Source organism: Sinohyriopsis cumingii, chromosome 6 (assembly GCF_028554795.1).
Source record: "Sinohyriopsis cumingii isolate HCF-2022 chromosome 6, ASM2855479v2, whole genome shotgun sequence".
Lineage (NCBI taxonomy): Eukaryota > Metazoa > Mollusca > Bivalvia > Unionida > Unionidae > Sinohyriopsis > Sinohyriopsis cumingii.
The window spans coordinates 137,687,033-137,702,152 of NC_142966.1; the positions used below are offsets into that span (position 1 = coordinate 137,687,033).

Consider the following 15,120-nt stretch of genomic DNA (forward strand, 5'->3'; position numbering starts at 1 on the left):
CTATATGGCTTGTTTTACTCCTGAGATATTTTTCTACTCATCAAGCCATCATTGACCTTTCTGTGTTGTACCAAACTGAAGTTACGGGCTCCGAAACGAGCAACTTTTGAGCCATATATTATGGTTGTGTGCCTTTAAAGACGGAAATAGCAGAAGGAAATTAAGGGTCATGGGTGGAACGAAGTATTTGGAAGTTACGTACCTTCTCCCTTATAGTTTACGATAGAGAGGGTCCTATGTCATAGGGGTAATCTAAGTTATTTTTGTCACTCTGTATGAATTTTTCCTTCAGTTAATTTTTTTTTCTTTCTCAACATCAAGCTCGCGTTGAGCACCTGTGGTATGTGAACTGTAATTCAACATGTTTCTCAAGGGCTGATGTCCTGAAATTAGCATTTTCAAGTGTGAAAGAATTTTGTTTGCCAGTTTTTACAAACCATCTGCAAAGCATCTAAATTTTTTTATTCATTTCCAGCCATAGTCGATATTTTTTCCAGTCTGAATTGAAAGATTTGTTTTCTTTCTTGGGTTCAGATGGACCCTTAGTCTCATCGCTGCCATCTTTAAACACATCATCACTAGCATCATCTGATACAGGATTAGCATGAGGAAGTATTTGCTCGCTGTCGTTGTGCCTATTGACAGAAACTTCTGCACCCTGACTGTTATTAGAAGTGTTACTGCTAAAATAATAAAAGAGAGTGTCCGAGTTTTACTCATTTTGCCATTTATCATGTTGTCCCACCAAGCCAGCTTCTGTATCAAACGTGCGCTTCTGACCTTTCCTATTAACCAATCAGAATTGAGCACATGATACATAAAAATATGTGACGTATTTACAACTATGCAAGTACAACATATTCGCCAAGCAAAAAAATAAATAATAAAATAAGGCATTCTTCACACAAAAATGCACACAATTCTTATTTTTGTCGCAATTTTGCCTGCATAGGAATGCAAATCTTGCGGAAAATCTTACATTTTGGGGGGATTTGCACAATTGTGCATCCTAGATGCAACCCTGCAAATGTTAAAGAAACTTACATTAATTTCCTACTTACCCTTTTCTATTTTTTGCTAACCACCAGTGTTCTCTAGTATCATCTAAAATTTCATACTCATCTCCCTGAAAATGAAAGCTCTATTTAACTACTAGTTTATGAAAATCAATGGCACATTCTTGCCAGCAGACGTTTAAATCCGGTTTATATTTATTTCACAATACAAAACAAAATATGATGATATGTTCTTTATTTTGTTTCTTTGAAAGTATACACTATTCTGAAGCATACATATAGGTCTTTTTCTAGAATGCAATCAAATGATGTGAAAATCCATTGCAAATTTTGAAGTTCTTTAATTAAATTTGAGTTCTATTATTAAGCATATCCAACTGGCATGGATAGCAAATTTATAAGCAAAGTATGTCTCTCTGATAAAAATTCATGTTAGGACTATAAACCTGCTACCTCCAGAATCCAGTGCTACTAAAAATAAGAAAATTTGTCTTTTCTATCATGCAGACTAAGGGCAATAAGTCTTGCCCCATTACCTCCCTTTGCCACCAGCAGATGTTGTTAGCTTTTAAACTGAGCGATATACCAGTGAGTATGCTCGTATTGGCAGGGTGATTGGGAGGGTTTTTACATAATGTGATAGGTAAGTATTATAGAAGAACAATAATTTACTTAAAAATTTGCACTCTTTTAAATATGTTCCTCGAATACATTAGCATATGAAGAATAGTAAAAGGAATCCTGAGCATTCTATTTATACCTCTGGTATCATTCTCAGGAACAAAGATTGGATTCCATATGTGAACATTAACCCACTCTCCTACTTAAAGCAACACAGCATATGGTCACATGAACCGTGACTACACTATCACATTAAGATGATTATTGAAATCCAGTGAAGCTAAGGGGCTGTGTTGGTTTAACTAGGTCTGGTGGTCACTTCAGCTGCAGCCATGGGACCTGCCAGATTCAGAGTTTTCTCTGTGAAGCTAAATCACTAAGATAAAAGTTCTAGAAGGTCAATGTCTGGATAAAATCTTTTATTCAAATGCAAGGCTCGCAGAGGTTCATGAGCTGAAATTCTATTGACATGATTCTGAGATGTCAGAAAACAACAAGCATATAACCCACTTAAGCCATGAAGATCTGGTCTGGCAGGTGATGACCTGCTTTATCTCCTTCACTGGGATAAGAGAAACAAAAACATTTTCACATGCCATGAATTGTCTCAATTTATTTCCCTAAAATACAAAGTAAAAATAATGTACAGTACAGTGAATGAAATCCATTTCTGGTACATTACGTTTAATCCATTTCTTGTACAGGAAAAATGACTGCAGTAATATCTGGATACTGGCTTGTCTATGTTTGATTCAGATCCAGGTTTCATATTATATTAAGTGAAGCTGGTCAGTTATTGTTGCCCTTCCTACTTTGTTCACCAAAGAATCTGAATATTCCACTTTATTCTTCTTTACTATTAAAACTTTTTAAGATGTTTATTTTCCTTTTCGTCCAGACCACTCGCTTGTTAGATGACATTTACTAAAAACAAATATAAAAAAATATAAAAATATTGATCATGCAGATGTTCTGCATCACAAAATATGTGCAGTTTAAAGTGTCTGAAGTACTCTGGTAAAGTTAGTCTGTTTCCCTGACCAAATCCACTTAATATAAAATGAAACCAGGATCTGAATCAAGCATAGACAAGCCAGTATCCAGATATTACTGCAATCGTTTTTCCATAATTTGCGCTTTTACTTTGTAAGTCTGTATTTTAAGGGTAATTTCTGTAACACTTACGGAAAAGGGTTGGCAGATTCAATAACAACTATTGCATGTGGCAGACAAATTGATTCAAACATGAATGAAGAGAAGCAGGCCCAATATTTTAAAATGGATCTGAGAAGAAAATGTGTACATTGGATACTTTGAAGGGTGAATGTGGGCTGAAGACAAACCCAGCTGTTATGGATTTCCATATTAATTGGTACACATACGACACAGACTTGCAAAAAATAAATGTATGTCAGTTATGCATTTAAAGATAAAAAGAACTGTAAATTCAATGCAGAATACTACATCATATCAAATGCAAAAAAATGAATAGCGTATCATATATGGATCATATCCACCATAGCATGGTGCTGGCTTCTTATGTTTGCAACAGTAACATCATCAAATCTTAAGTTCCAGCTTAAAATTGAATACAGGCACAAATGCCAGACCAGTTATCACTTAACAATTAAAAACTATTCTTCACAGTGATAAAGGTAGCAAATATTTTTTCAAAAAATACTTTTTGAACTTGAATGTTTCACCAACTTGTATTAAAAAAAAGATGTCAACAAAATTTCAACTTCACTACTGATTATTGGCAACTTTGACCTTGTGAGACCTATGAGTACACAGAGCATATAACCCATTTCAGCCATGAAGCAAGGGCTTGAGGGGTGATATCCTGTTTCCCTGCCCTTAGAGATAGACAGAAAAATACATTTTTCATCTTTTAGTAGGACTGGATTGGCAAAGTAGTCAGCTGTAATGTGTTTAGGGAATGTATTTGAAGGTGAATTGAGCACACAAGTAATCCGGATGTTCTGCAAGGAAATAAGTACACAAATAACCCAGATGAACAGGTTCAGGTAACGTATACAAAATAACCCGAATGAACCCTGAACACAGATTTTCTACAAGGAAATGAGTACACAAATAAAACAGATGAACCATGAATACAGATTTTTTACAAGGAAATGAGTACACAAATAACCCAGATTAACAGGATCAGGTAATGTATACATAATAACCCAAATAAACCATGAACACAGATTTTCTACAAGTAAATGAGTACACAAATAACCCAAATGAACCATAAACACAGATTTTCTACAAGGAAATGAGTACACATACAACCCAGATGAACCATGAACACAGATTTTCTACAAGGAAATGAGTACATAAATAACCCAGATGAACCATGAACACTGATTTTCTACAAGGAAATGAGTACACAAATAACCCAGATGAACCATGAACACTGATTATCTACAAGGAAATGAGTACAAAAATAACCCAAATGAACCATGAACACAGATTTTCTACAAGGAAATGAGTACACAAATAACCCAGATGAACAGGTTCAGGTAATGTATACATAATAACCCAAATGAACCATGAACACAGCTTTTCTACAAGGAAATGAGTACAGAAATAACCCTGATGAACAGGTTCAGGTAATGTATACATAATAACCCAAATGAACCATGAACACAGCTTTTCTACAAGGAAATGAGTACACAAATAACCCTGATGAACAGGTTCAGGTAATGTATACATAATAACCCAAATGAACCATGAACACAGATTTTCTACAAGTAAATGAGTACACAAATAACCCAAATGAACAAGGTTCAGGGTAATGTATACATAATAATCCAAATGAAACATGAACACAGATTTTCTACAATGAAATGAGTACACAAATAACCTAGATCATCCATGAACACTGATTTTCTACAAGGAAATGAGTAGACAAATAACCCAGATGAACCATGAACACTGATTTTATACAAGGAAATGAGTACAACAATAACCCAAATGAACCAAGAACACAGATTTTCTACAAGGAAATGAGTACACAAATAACCCAGATGAACCATGAACACAGATTTTCTACAAGTAAATGAGTACAAATACAACCCAAATGAACCATGAACACAGATTTTCTACAAGTAAATGAATAAACATATAACCCAAATGAACCATGAACACAAATTTTCTACAAGAAAATGAGTACACAAATAGCCCAGATGATCCATGAACACTGATTTTCTAGTCTACAAGGAAATGAGTACACAAATAACCCAGATGAGCCATGAACACTGATTTTCTACAAGGAAATGAGTACAACAATAACCCAAATGAACCATGAACACAGATTTTCTACAAGGAAAATGAGTACACAAATAACCCAGATGAACCATGAACGCAGATTTTCTACAAGTAAATGAGTACACATATAACCCAAATGAACCATGAACACAGATTTTCTACAAGTAAATGAGTACACATATAACCAAAATGAACCATGAACACTGATTTTCTACAAGTAAATGAGTACAGAAATAACCCAGATGAACAGGTTCAGGTAATGTATACATAATAACCCAAATGAACCATGAACACCGATTTTCTACAAGTAAATGAGTACACAAATAACCCAAATGAACTATAAACACAGATTTTCTACAAGGAAATGAGTACACATACAACCCAGATGAACCATGAACACTGATTTCTACAAGTAAATGAGTACACAAAAAACCCAGACGAACAGGTTCAGGTAATGTATACATAATAACCCAAATGAACCATGAACACAGATTTTCTACAAGTAAATGAGTACACAAATAACCCAAATGAACCATAAACACATATTTTTTTACAAGGAAATGAGTACACATACAACCCAGATGAACCATGAACACAGATTTTCTACAAGGAAATGAGTACACAAATAACCCAGATGAACAGGTTCAGGTAATGTATACATAATAACCCAAATGAACCATGAACACAGATTTTCTACAAGGAAATTAGTACACAAATAATCCAGATGAACCATGAACACAGATTTTCTACAAGGAAATTAGTACACATATAACCCAGATGAACAAAGTTCAGGGTAATGTATACATAATAACCCAAATGAACCATGAACACAGATTTTCTACAAGGAAATGAGTACACAAATAATCCAGAAGAACCATGAACACAGATTTTCTACAAGGAAATGAGTACACAAATAACCCAAATGAACAAGGTTCAGGGTAATGTATAAATAATAATCCAAATGAACCATGAACACAGATTTTCTACAAGGAAATGAGTACAAAAACCCCAAATGAACCATGAACACAGATTTTCTACAAGGAAATGAGTACACAAATAACCCAGATGAACCATGATTTTCTACAAGTAAATGAATAAACATATAACCCAAAATGAGCCATGAACACAGATTTTCTACAAGTAAATGAGTACACATATAACCCAAATGAACCATGAACACTGATTTCTACAAGTAAATGAGTACACAAAAAACCCAGATGAACAGGTTCAGGTAATGTACACATAATAACCCAAATGAACCATGAACACTGATTTTCTACAAGTAAATGAGTACACAAAAAACCCAGATGAACAGGTTCAGGTAATGTACACATAATAACCCAAATGAACCATGAACACTGATTTCTACAAGTAAATGAGTACACAAAAAACCCAGATGAACAGGTTCAGGTAATGTACACATAATAACCCAAATGAACCATGAACACTGATTTTCTACAAGGAAATGAGTACACAAATAACCCAAATGAACCATAAACACAGATTTTCTACAAGGAAATGAGTACACATACAACCCAGATGAACGATGAATACAGATTTTCTACAAGGAAATGAGTACACAAATAACCCAGATGAACAGGTTCAGGTAATGTATAAATAATAACGCAAATCAACCATGAACACAGATTTTCTACAAGTAAATGAGTAGACAAATAACCCAAATGAACAAGGTTCAGGGTAATGTATACATAATAACCCAAATGAACCATGAACACAGATTTTCTACAAGGAAATGAGTACACAAATAATCCAGATGAACCATGAACACAGATTTTCTTCAAGGAAATGAGTACACAAATAGCACAGATGATCATGCTTAGAGCCATCACAGATAAAACAATAATATAGGTCATGGGCCTTTTCAAATGAGGGGAAAGAAAAATCAAATTATTACTGTTATTAATTCCAAGTCTCCTTCCTCTGCAGGTCTGTAGTCATATGCTGCAACATAGAATTTTCTTTCTTTCTGTATTCCATTGCTCCGTCCATCTGGCGGTCTTGGTGAAGGTACACGAGGTGGTGATTTAATTCTGACCTGGCTGCCTGTAGAATCTGCTGGTGGTACTATCAAAATAAAATGCAACCATTCAGCAAAACTGACTACATGTAAATACAAATCAAAATTTAACTAGTAATGTATCAAGGCAAAATTTGCAGTTGAAAATCAGTTACATTTTTTGTACAACAATGTTACTGGCATCAAACACTATGTTACATCAATGAAACTGTGTTTACAGAGTCTCATAACAATGAAATTTGGTTCATACAGTGTTATAACAATGATATTGGGATCATACAAAGTGTCAAAAAGATGATATTGGAATCTCTAAAACCTTGACCTATATCTTTAAAACATAAAGCCCCTTACCAAATTTGGTTTAAATCCTTGAATTTCTTCAAATGTTAATGAGCAGATGTGGAATTTATGAATGATGGGTTTGATTGTTGTTGTGGGGTTTAACGCCATTTTTCAGCACACGATAGGCTATGTATGGCGGCCAGTATTAATTGTGGAGGAAGAACCCAGGAAAACCCCGGGAAGAACCACCGACCCACGAGAAGCTACTGGCAAGCTTTCTCACATACCCACATTAGTCGAATCCTAGACTCAAACCCACGCAGACAGAGGTGAGATGGCAGTGATCCGTAATGGAGAGCACTTTAGTCCACTCGGCCACTCGAGGCCCTGAAAGATGGGTTTGACATAATGTGATGGGACAGATATGGACAACACCATAAGCCTCCTCCACAGAAATGGTTGACTGGTTGCTTGGTTCATTTTGCTCATCACTTTCAATGCCTTATAACATAGACCATGCTGATGAAATGGGAGCCATGTGTCTTTCCCAAGGATACACTAAGGAAGCTGACCTGGCTGGTCCAGACAGTATTTAAAGTGCAACTCTTGGATTACAACCTTCTGTGGCTCCATCCACTGATATGGTAGGAGTATAAAAAGTATTATAGTCATGCGCATGGAAATGGATTAAACTGCCATTCTAGTCTCATTAATATGACACAAACCATCCCCAGTGAATATGACATAAACCATCCCCACTGAATATGACACAAACCATCCCCACTGAATGTGACATAAACCATCCCCATTGACAATGACACAAACCACCCCCAATGAATATCACATAAACCATCCCCATTGACAATGACACAAACCATCCCCAATGAATATGGCTTAAACCATCCCCACTGAATATGACACAACCATCCCCACTGAATATGACATAAACCATTCCCAATGAAAATGACACAAACCATTCCCACTGAATATGACATAAACCATCCCCACTGACAATGACACAAACCATCCCCACTGAATATGACATAAACCATCCCCACTGACCATGACACAAATCATCCCCAATGAATATGACATAAACCATCCCAATTGACAATGACACAAACCATCCCCAATGAATATGACATAAACCATCCCTATTGAATATGACAAAAACCATCCCCATTGAATATGACATAAATCATCCATACTGACAATGACACAAACCATCCCCAATGAATATGACATAAACCATCCCTAATGAATATGACACAAACCATCCCCATTGAATATGACATAAACCATTCCCAATGACAATGACACAAACCATTCCCACTTAATATGACACAAACCATCCCCATTTAATATGACATAAACCATCCCCACTGACAATGACACAAACCATCCCCAATGAATATGACATAAACCATCCCTATCGAATATGACATAAACCATCCTCATTGAATGACAAAAACCATCTATTGAATATGACAAAAACCATCCCCATTGAATATGACATAAACCATCCCTAACGAATATGACATAAACCATCCCCATTGAATATGACATAAACCATCCCCTCTGACAATGACACAAACCATCCCCAATGAATATGACATGAACCATCCCCATTGAATATGACACACACCATCCCAATTGAATATGACATAAACCATCCCCACTGACAATGATACAAACCATCCCCACTGAATATGACATAAACCATCCCTATTGAATATGACATGAACCATCCCCATTGAATATGCCACAAACCATCCCCATTGAATATAACATAAACCATCCCCAGTGAATATGACATAAACCATCCCCATTGAATATGACATAAAAAATCCACACTGACAATGACACAAACTTTCCCCACTGAATATGACACAAACCATCCCCACTGAAAATGACATAAGCCACCACAATGAAAATGACATAAACCATCCCCAATGAATATGACAGAAACCATCCCCACTGAATATGACACAAACCATCCCCATTTAATATGACATAAACCATCCCCATTGACAATGATACAAACCATCCCCAATGAATATGACATAAACCATCCCTATCAAATATGACATAAACCATCCCCATTGAATGACAAAAACCATCCCTACTGAATATGACAAAAACCATCCCCATTGAATATGACATAAGCCATCCCTAATGAATACAACATAAACCATCCCCACTGAATATGAGATAAACCATCCCCACTGACAATGACACAAACCATCCCCAATGAATATGACATGAACCATCCCCATTGAATATAACACACGCCATCCCCATTGAATATGACATGAACCATCCCCACTGACAATGATACAAACCATCCCCACTGAATATGACATAAACCATCCCTACTGAATATGACATAAACCATCCCCATTGAATATGCCACAAACCATCCCCATTGAATATAACATAAACCATCCCCAGTGAATATGACATAAACCATCCCCATTGAATATGACAAAAAATCCACACTGACAATGACACAAACTTTCCCCACTGAATATGACACAAACCACCACAATGACAATGACACAAACCATCCCAGTGAATATGACAGAAAGCATGCCCACTGAAAATGACATAAACCATCCCCAACGAATATCACAGAAACCATGCCCACTGAAAATGACACAAACCATCCCCATTGAAAATGACATAAACCACCACAATAGCAATGACACAAACCATCCCCAATGAATATGACAGAAAGCATGCCCAATGAAAATGACATAAACCATCCCCAATGAATATCACAGAAACCATGCCCACTGAAAATGACATAAACCATCCCTACTGAAAAGGACATAAACCACCCCCATTTAATATGACATAAACCATCCCCACTGACAATGACACAAACCATCCCCAACGAATATGACAAAAACCATCCCCATTGAATATGACATAAACCATCCCCACTGACAATGGCATAAACCATCCCCACTGAATATGACATAAACCATCCCTAATGAATATGACATGAACCATCCCCACTGAATATGACATAAACCATCCCTACTGACAATGACACAAACAATCCCCAATGAATATGACATGAACCATTCCCACTGAATGACACACACCATCCCCACTGACAATGACACAAACCATCCCCATTGAATGTGACATAAACCATCCCTACTGAATATGACATAAACCATCCCCACTGAATATGCCACAAACCATCCCCATTGAATATAACATAACCCATCTCCAGTGAATATGACATAACCCATCCCCACTGACAATGACACAAACCATCCCCATTGAATGTGACATAAACCATCCCTACTGAATATGACACAAACCATCCCCACTGAATATGCCACAAACCATCCCCACTGAATATACCATAAACCATCCCCACTGAATATGACATAAAAGATCCACACTGACAATGACACAAACTTTTCCCACTGAATATGACAGAAACAATCCCCACTGAAAATGACATAAACCACCACAATGACAATGACACAAACCATCCCCACTGAATATGACAGAAAGCATGCCCACTGAAAATGACATAAACTATCCCCAATGAATATCACAGAAACCATGCCCACTGAAAATGACATAAGGTATAACGGTACCAATTGCGCAAGTCCAAGTGGGCGGAGCTTAAGGTGTATGGAACATTGTATTCAGAATTAAAGAACAACACTAGCTGTGATTGGTGCATTATGTAAGAGTTGTACTTTCTGTTTGGCTTAAAAAAAAGTTGAGCCTCTTGGCAACATGTGAGTTTGTGTTAATTTCTATCTAGATCATATTTTGTATTTTTTATGATTTTTTTAAAATATGGTACACATGGCTGAAAATGTGCTTGTTGTGACTAGATAACTCTTACCCCTGTCTAGTTCCAGTAGAGTTATCTCTCTTAAATGCAATGGAGTACCTGGTTATGTCATTGTCAAATTGACAATCTAGCATTGTTCTATATGACAGTGTGTGACATGCATGCCCAAGTAGGACAGAAAGTATATTTATTTCACAAAACATTAGCATTGAGGTCTATGGAAAAACAATTGGTACCGTGATACCATAAACCACCCCCATTGAATATGACATAAACCATCCCCACTGACAATGACACAAACCATTCTCACTGAATATGACATAAACCTTCCCCACTGAATGTAACACAAACCATGCCCCCTGAAAATGACACAAACCATCCCCACTGAATATGACATAAACCATCCCACTGAATATAACATAAACCATCCCCACTGAATATGACATAAACCATCCCCATTGAATATGACATAAACCATTCCCTTTGAATATAACATAAACCATCCGAACTGAATATGACATAAACCATCCCCATTGAATATGACATAAACCATCCCCCACTGAGTATGACATAAACCATCCCCATTGAATATGACATAAACCATCCCCGCTGAGTACGACATAAACCATCCCCATTGAATATGACATAAACCATCCCCATTGAAAATGACATAAACCATCCCCACCAACAATGACAGAAACCATCCCCGCTGAATATGACAGAAACCATCCCAACTGAACATGACATAAACCATCCTCAATGAATATGACATTAACCATCCCCAATGAATATGACATAAACCATACCCACTGAATATGGCATTAACCAACCCCATTGAATATGACATTAACCAACCCCACTGAATATGACTTAAACCATCCTCAATGAATATGACATTAACCAACCCCACTGAATATAACATAAACCATCCCAACTGAATATGACATAACCCATCCCCATTGAATATGCAGGATTCATACGGAATTCTGAATGATAAATTCAAAGACTTTTCCCAAACTTTCAAAGACCACAAACATAGATTTCCAAGACCTATTTTCACTAACATTTTGTATACAAGTCATGTTATATGAGAAAACAATGAAATGTAAAATACTACAATATTGTTTAATGATGAAATTCAAACAATAATTAATCGAAAGAAAGAAACCAGGAAAATTCGACTACATCCGAATCTAACAACCTTGGATAATTTTATTTGTGATTATGGAAAGAAATTAAAATGTTTGGGTTTATTTCAATTATCAAAGACTTTTAAAGACCTCAAAGTAATCTGCTGGATTTTCCCAAACTTTCAAGGCTTTGAAAATGCTACCTCATTTTTCCCAAACTGTCAAAGACCTTCAAAGACTGTAAGAACCTTGAGTATGACATAAACCATCCCCACTGAGTATGACATAAGCCATCCCCACTGAGTATGACATAAACCATCCCCACTGAGTATGACATAAACCATATTCATGGGTGATCATCAAAAAATCAGCTATTTAAGAGCGTAGCAGAATAGGGCTGACAAAAAATGCTGCAATAAATTATATTTTCGACATTCTGTAACCTCTTTTACCTGTCTGACAACAAAAATTATTACTGAACTCTTATTACTGACAAACTTTTACAGGCAAAACCAGTGAAAAAGTGAAACTATGCCCTTGAGGAGGCTTTGCTGATGTGTCATGGTCATCTAGGCATCAGCCACTAGATCTAACGTATTCAAAGCTTGTCTCTGCAAAGCTAAAAATAAAAGTCAAGAAGGTAGACAGTTCATGCAAGCCAAAGCTTCTGTTGCATTTAGATCAAAATGTTATGTTTGCAAGTGTAGCTCGCAGAGATCACTCAAACATCATGAGATGAATCTTCATGAAGAGACTGATCTTTTGAGACATAACCCCTCTTCAACCACAAAAATTGGGCCTGATGATCTTTTGAGACATAACCCACTTCAACCACAAAAATTGGGCCTGATGATCTTTTGAGACATAACCCACTTCAACCACAAAAATTGGGCCTGATGATCTTTTGAGACATAACCCACTTCAACCACAAAAATTGAGCCTGATGATCTTTTGAGACATAACCCACTTCAACCACAAATATAGGGCCTGATGATCTTTTGAGACATAACCCACTTCAGCCACAAATATAGGGCCTGATGATCTTTTGATCTTTTGTTCCACAAATCATCTCTTACATTGTCACTTCTCTCAATGCATCTACCAATAAAGCGAGAGAGAGAGAGCCTATGGCAACTCTCTGATTGCCTACTGATAGCAGACTATTCCTGGCTACAAAGCCTGGCTGTACCATCTGATTTGAACTGATTGGTCCATTGCAAGGGCATGTAAACTTGCACACCATACATGCCAAAGCTAAAGCTAGCAAGGAACATGTATTGTACAATAACTGTTTCAGTAAGATTCTGGCTAAAGGCTCAACTTTATCTGAATTGAGTCAAGTCCAAACCCATGTCAGATATAATGGAGTGGTAGCCTTTTATGGTAACCTTTTCTCCTTGTAGAGCCACAGAAAGAAAGGCAGTCGGTTGAGGAATTGAGGCACTCGAAGGGATGGTGTTGTTGACATGGACCAGTCCCTGAGTACATACTGCTTTTCCATAACAGTCTTTAAAGTGGATGGTCCTCTAGCTTGTAATATTCTCTTCAAGATCCAAAGTTTAAATTCTTTCTTTTGCAAGGCTCTCATGACAAGAACCATGTATGAAGAAGAAGATGGTCTGGACTGGGATGGATGCAAGGCTTCCCATGACAAGAACTATGCATGAAGGACAAGTTGGTCTGGACTGGGATGGATGTCAGGCTCCCATGACAAGAACCATGCATGTAGGACAAGCTGGTCTGGACCAAGATGGATGTCAGGCTCCCATGACAAGAACCATGCATGAAGGACAAGTTGGTCTGGACCAGGATGGAATACCTGTAATTATAGTTCTTTGAGAAGATTCAACTTGGCCTTAATTTTTCCAGGTAGAATTTCATCAAATCATTTCAAGAAAGTTGATCTAAGGACGCATTTCCTCTGGGCCCCACTTGTAGACAGTATAAAAGCCCTGCTACAGGTGGTCTCCCCAAGTGAAAATGTACTGGCATCCATACATAGTGTAGCATCCTGTTGGGGCTTTTCCAGGGGATATTCTATTTATAAGCCCATCTTGTTTACACCACTACAAGAAGGATACTGGCCTTTTCATCAAGTGGACTGGACAAGGGGCACCATTGAGCCAGCTAGGTCATCTGTAATGGGTGAAGAAGGAGTTGTACTCTCTTGATGTAATTCACTTCCTGTTGGAAATTAACTCATAAAGTTTGACAATCCATATCATGCAAACCTGGAAGATGTCATCTAAATACGCTGCTGTCATAAGTCGACCAAAACAGAGCGATAACACAATTAATATTTTTTGTGAATGCCCAAAGGCTAATATCTGGACATAATAGAAGAGCTAAAAACGTGTTAATATTCCCTTGATATTTAAATCAAGAATTCTGTGATGATGGGTGGACAGGGATATGAAAACTGTCTGTCTGTCATATCAAGACCAATGTCAACTTCATCCCTTTTGATGAGGAGTTGGATTGACCATGCTGTCTCCCACTTGAATTTCAGCATAACTATTGGTTGAAATGGGTTAGGTAGATGATTGGCCTGCATTTACTATTGGCATTCTGCACAAGAAACAAGAAAAAATCTGGAATAAAGACCCAAGATTGCGGTTTTTGAACAATCTCCACTGCCCACATATCAGTTAACAACCAGATTCATGGCTGCATATTTTCATCCTTCTCAAAGTCAGTAGCAGTAAGAATAAAAGAGGTAGGAGAGTTGGATGAATGAAATCTGAAGCCCCTACAAAATCATTTGGATCACCCACTCATTCTGCAGAAATAGAGCAATCCAATGATAGTTGATAAGAAGTCTGGCACCCACCAGAAGGCTGTCTGCAGGTGGTCACAGCGTTTCCCTTTACCCACATTTGTGCTTCAGAGACCCCAGATTTTTTATTTCACCCCCAGTTTTGATATCAAATTTTT

General features: G+C 37.0%; 1 protein-coding gene across 2 annotated transcripts in view; it reads right to left on the reverse strand.

Moving 5' to 3' along the window:
• The window catches only part of LOC149798080 (tyrosine-protein kinase Tec-like), a 115,056-nt gene that overhangs the window by 61,913 nt on the left and 38,023 nt on the right, over nt 1-15,120 (reverse strand). For both annotated transcript variants that reach the window (XM_089963164.1, XM_089963163.1), the window contains exons 6-7: nt 6,826-6,995; nt 1,062-1,126 (exon numbers count right to left, since the gene is read on the reverse strand). In XM_089963164.1, coding sequence (XP_089819290.1) covers nt 1,062-1,126; nt 6,826-6,995 — 235 coding nt within the window. The remainder of the gene's footprint in view (nt 1-1,061; nt 1,127-6,825; nt 6,996-15,120) is intronic.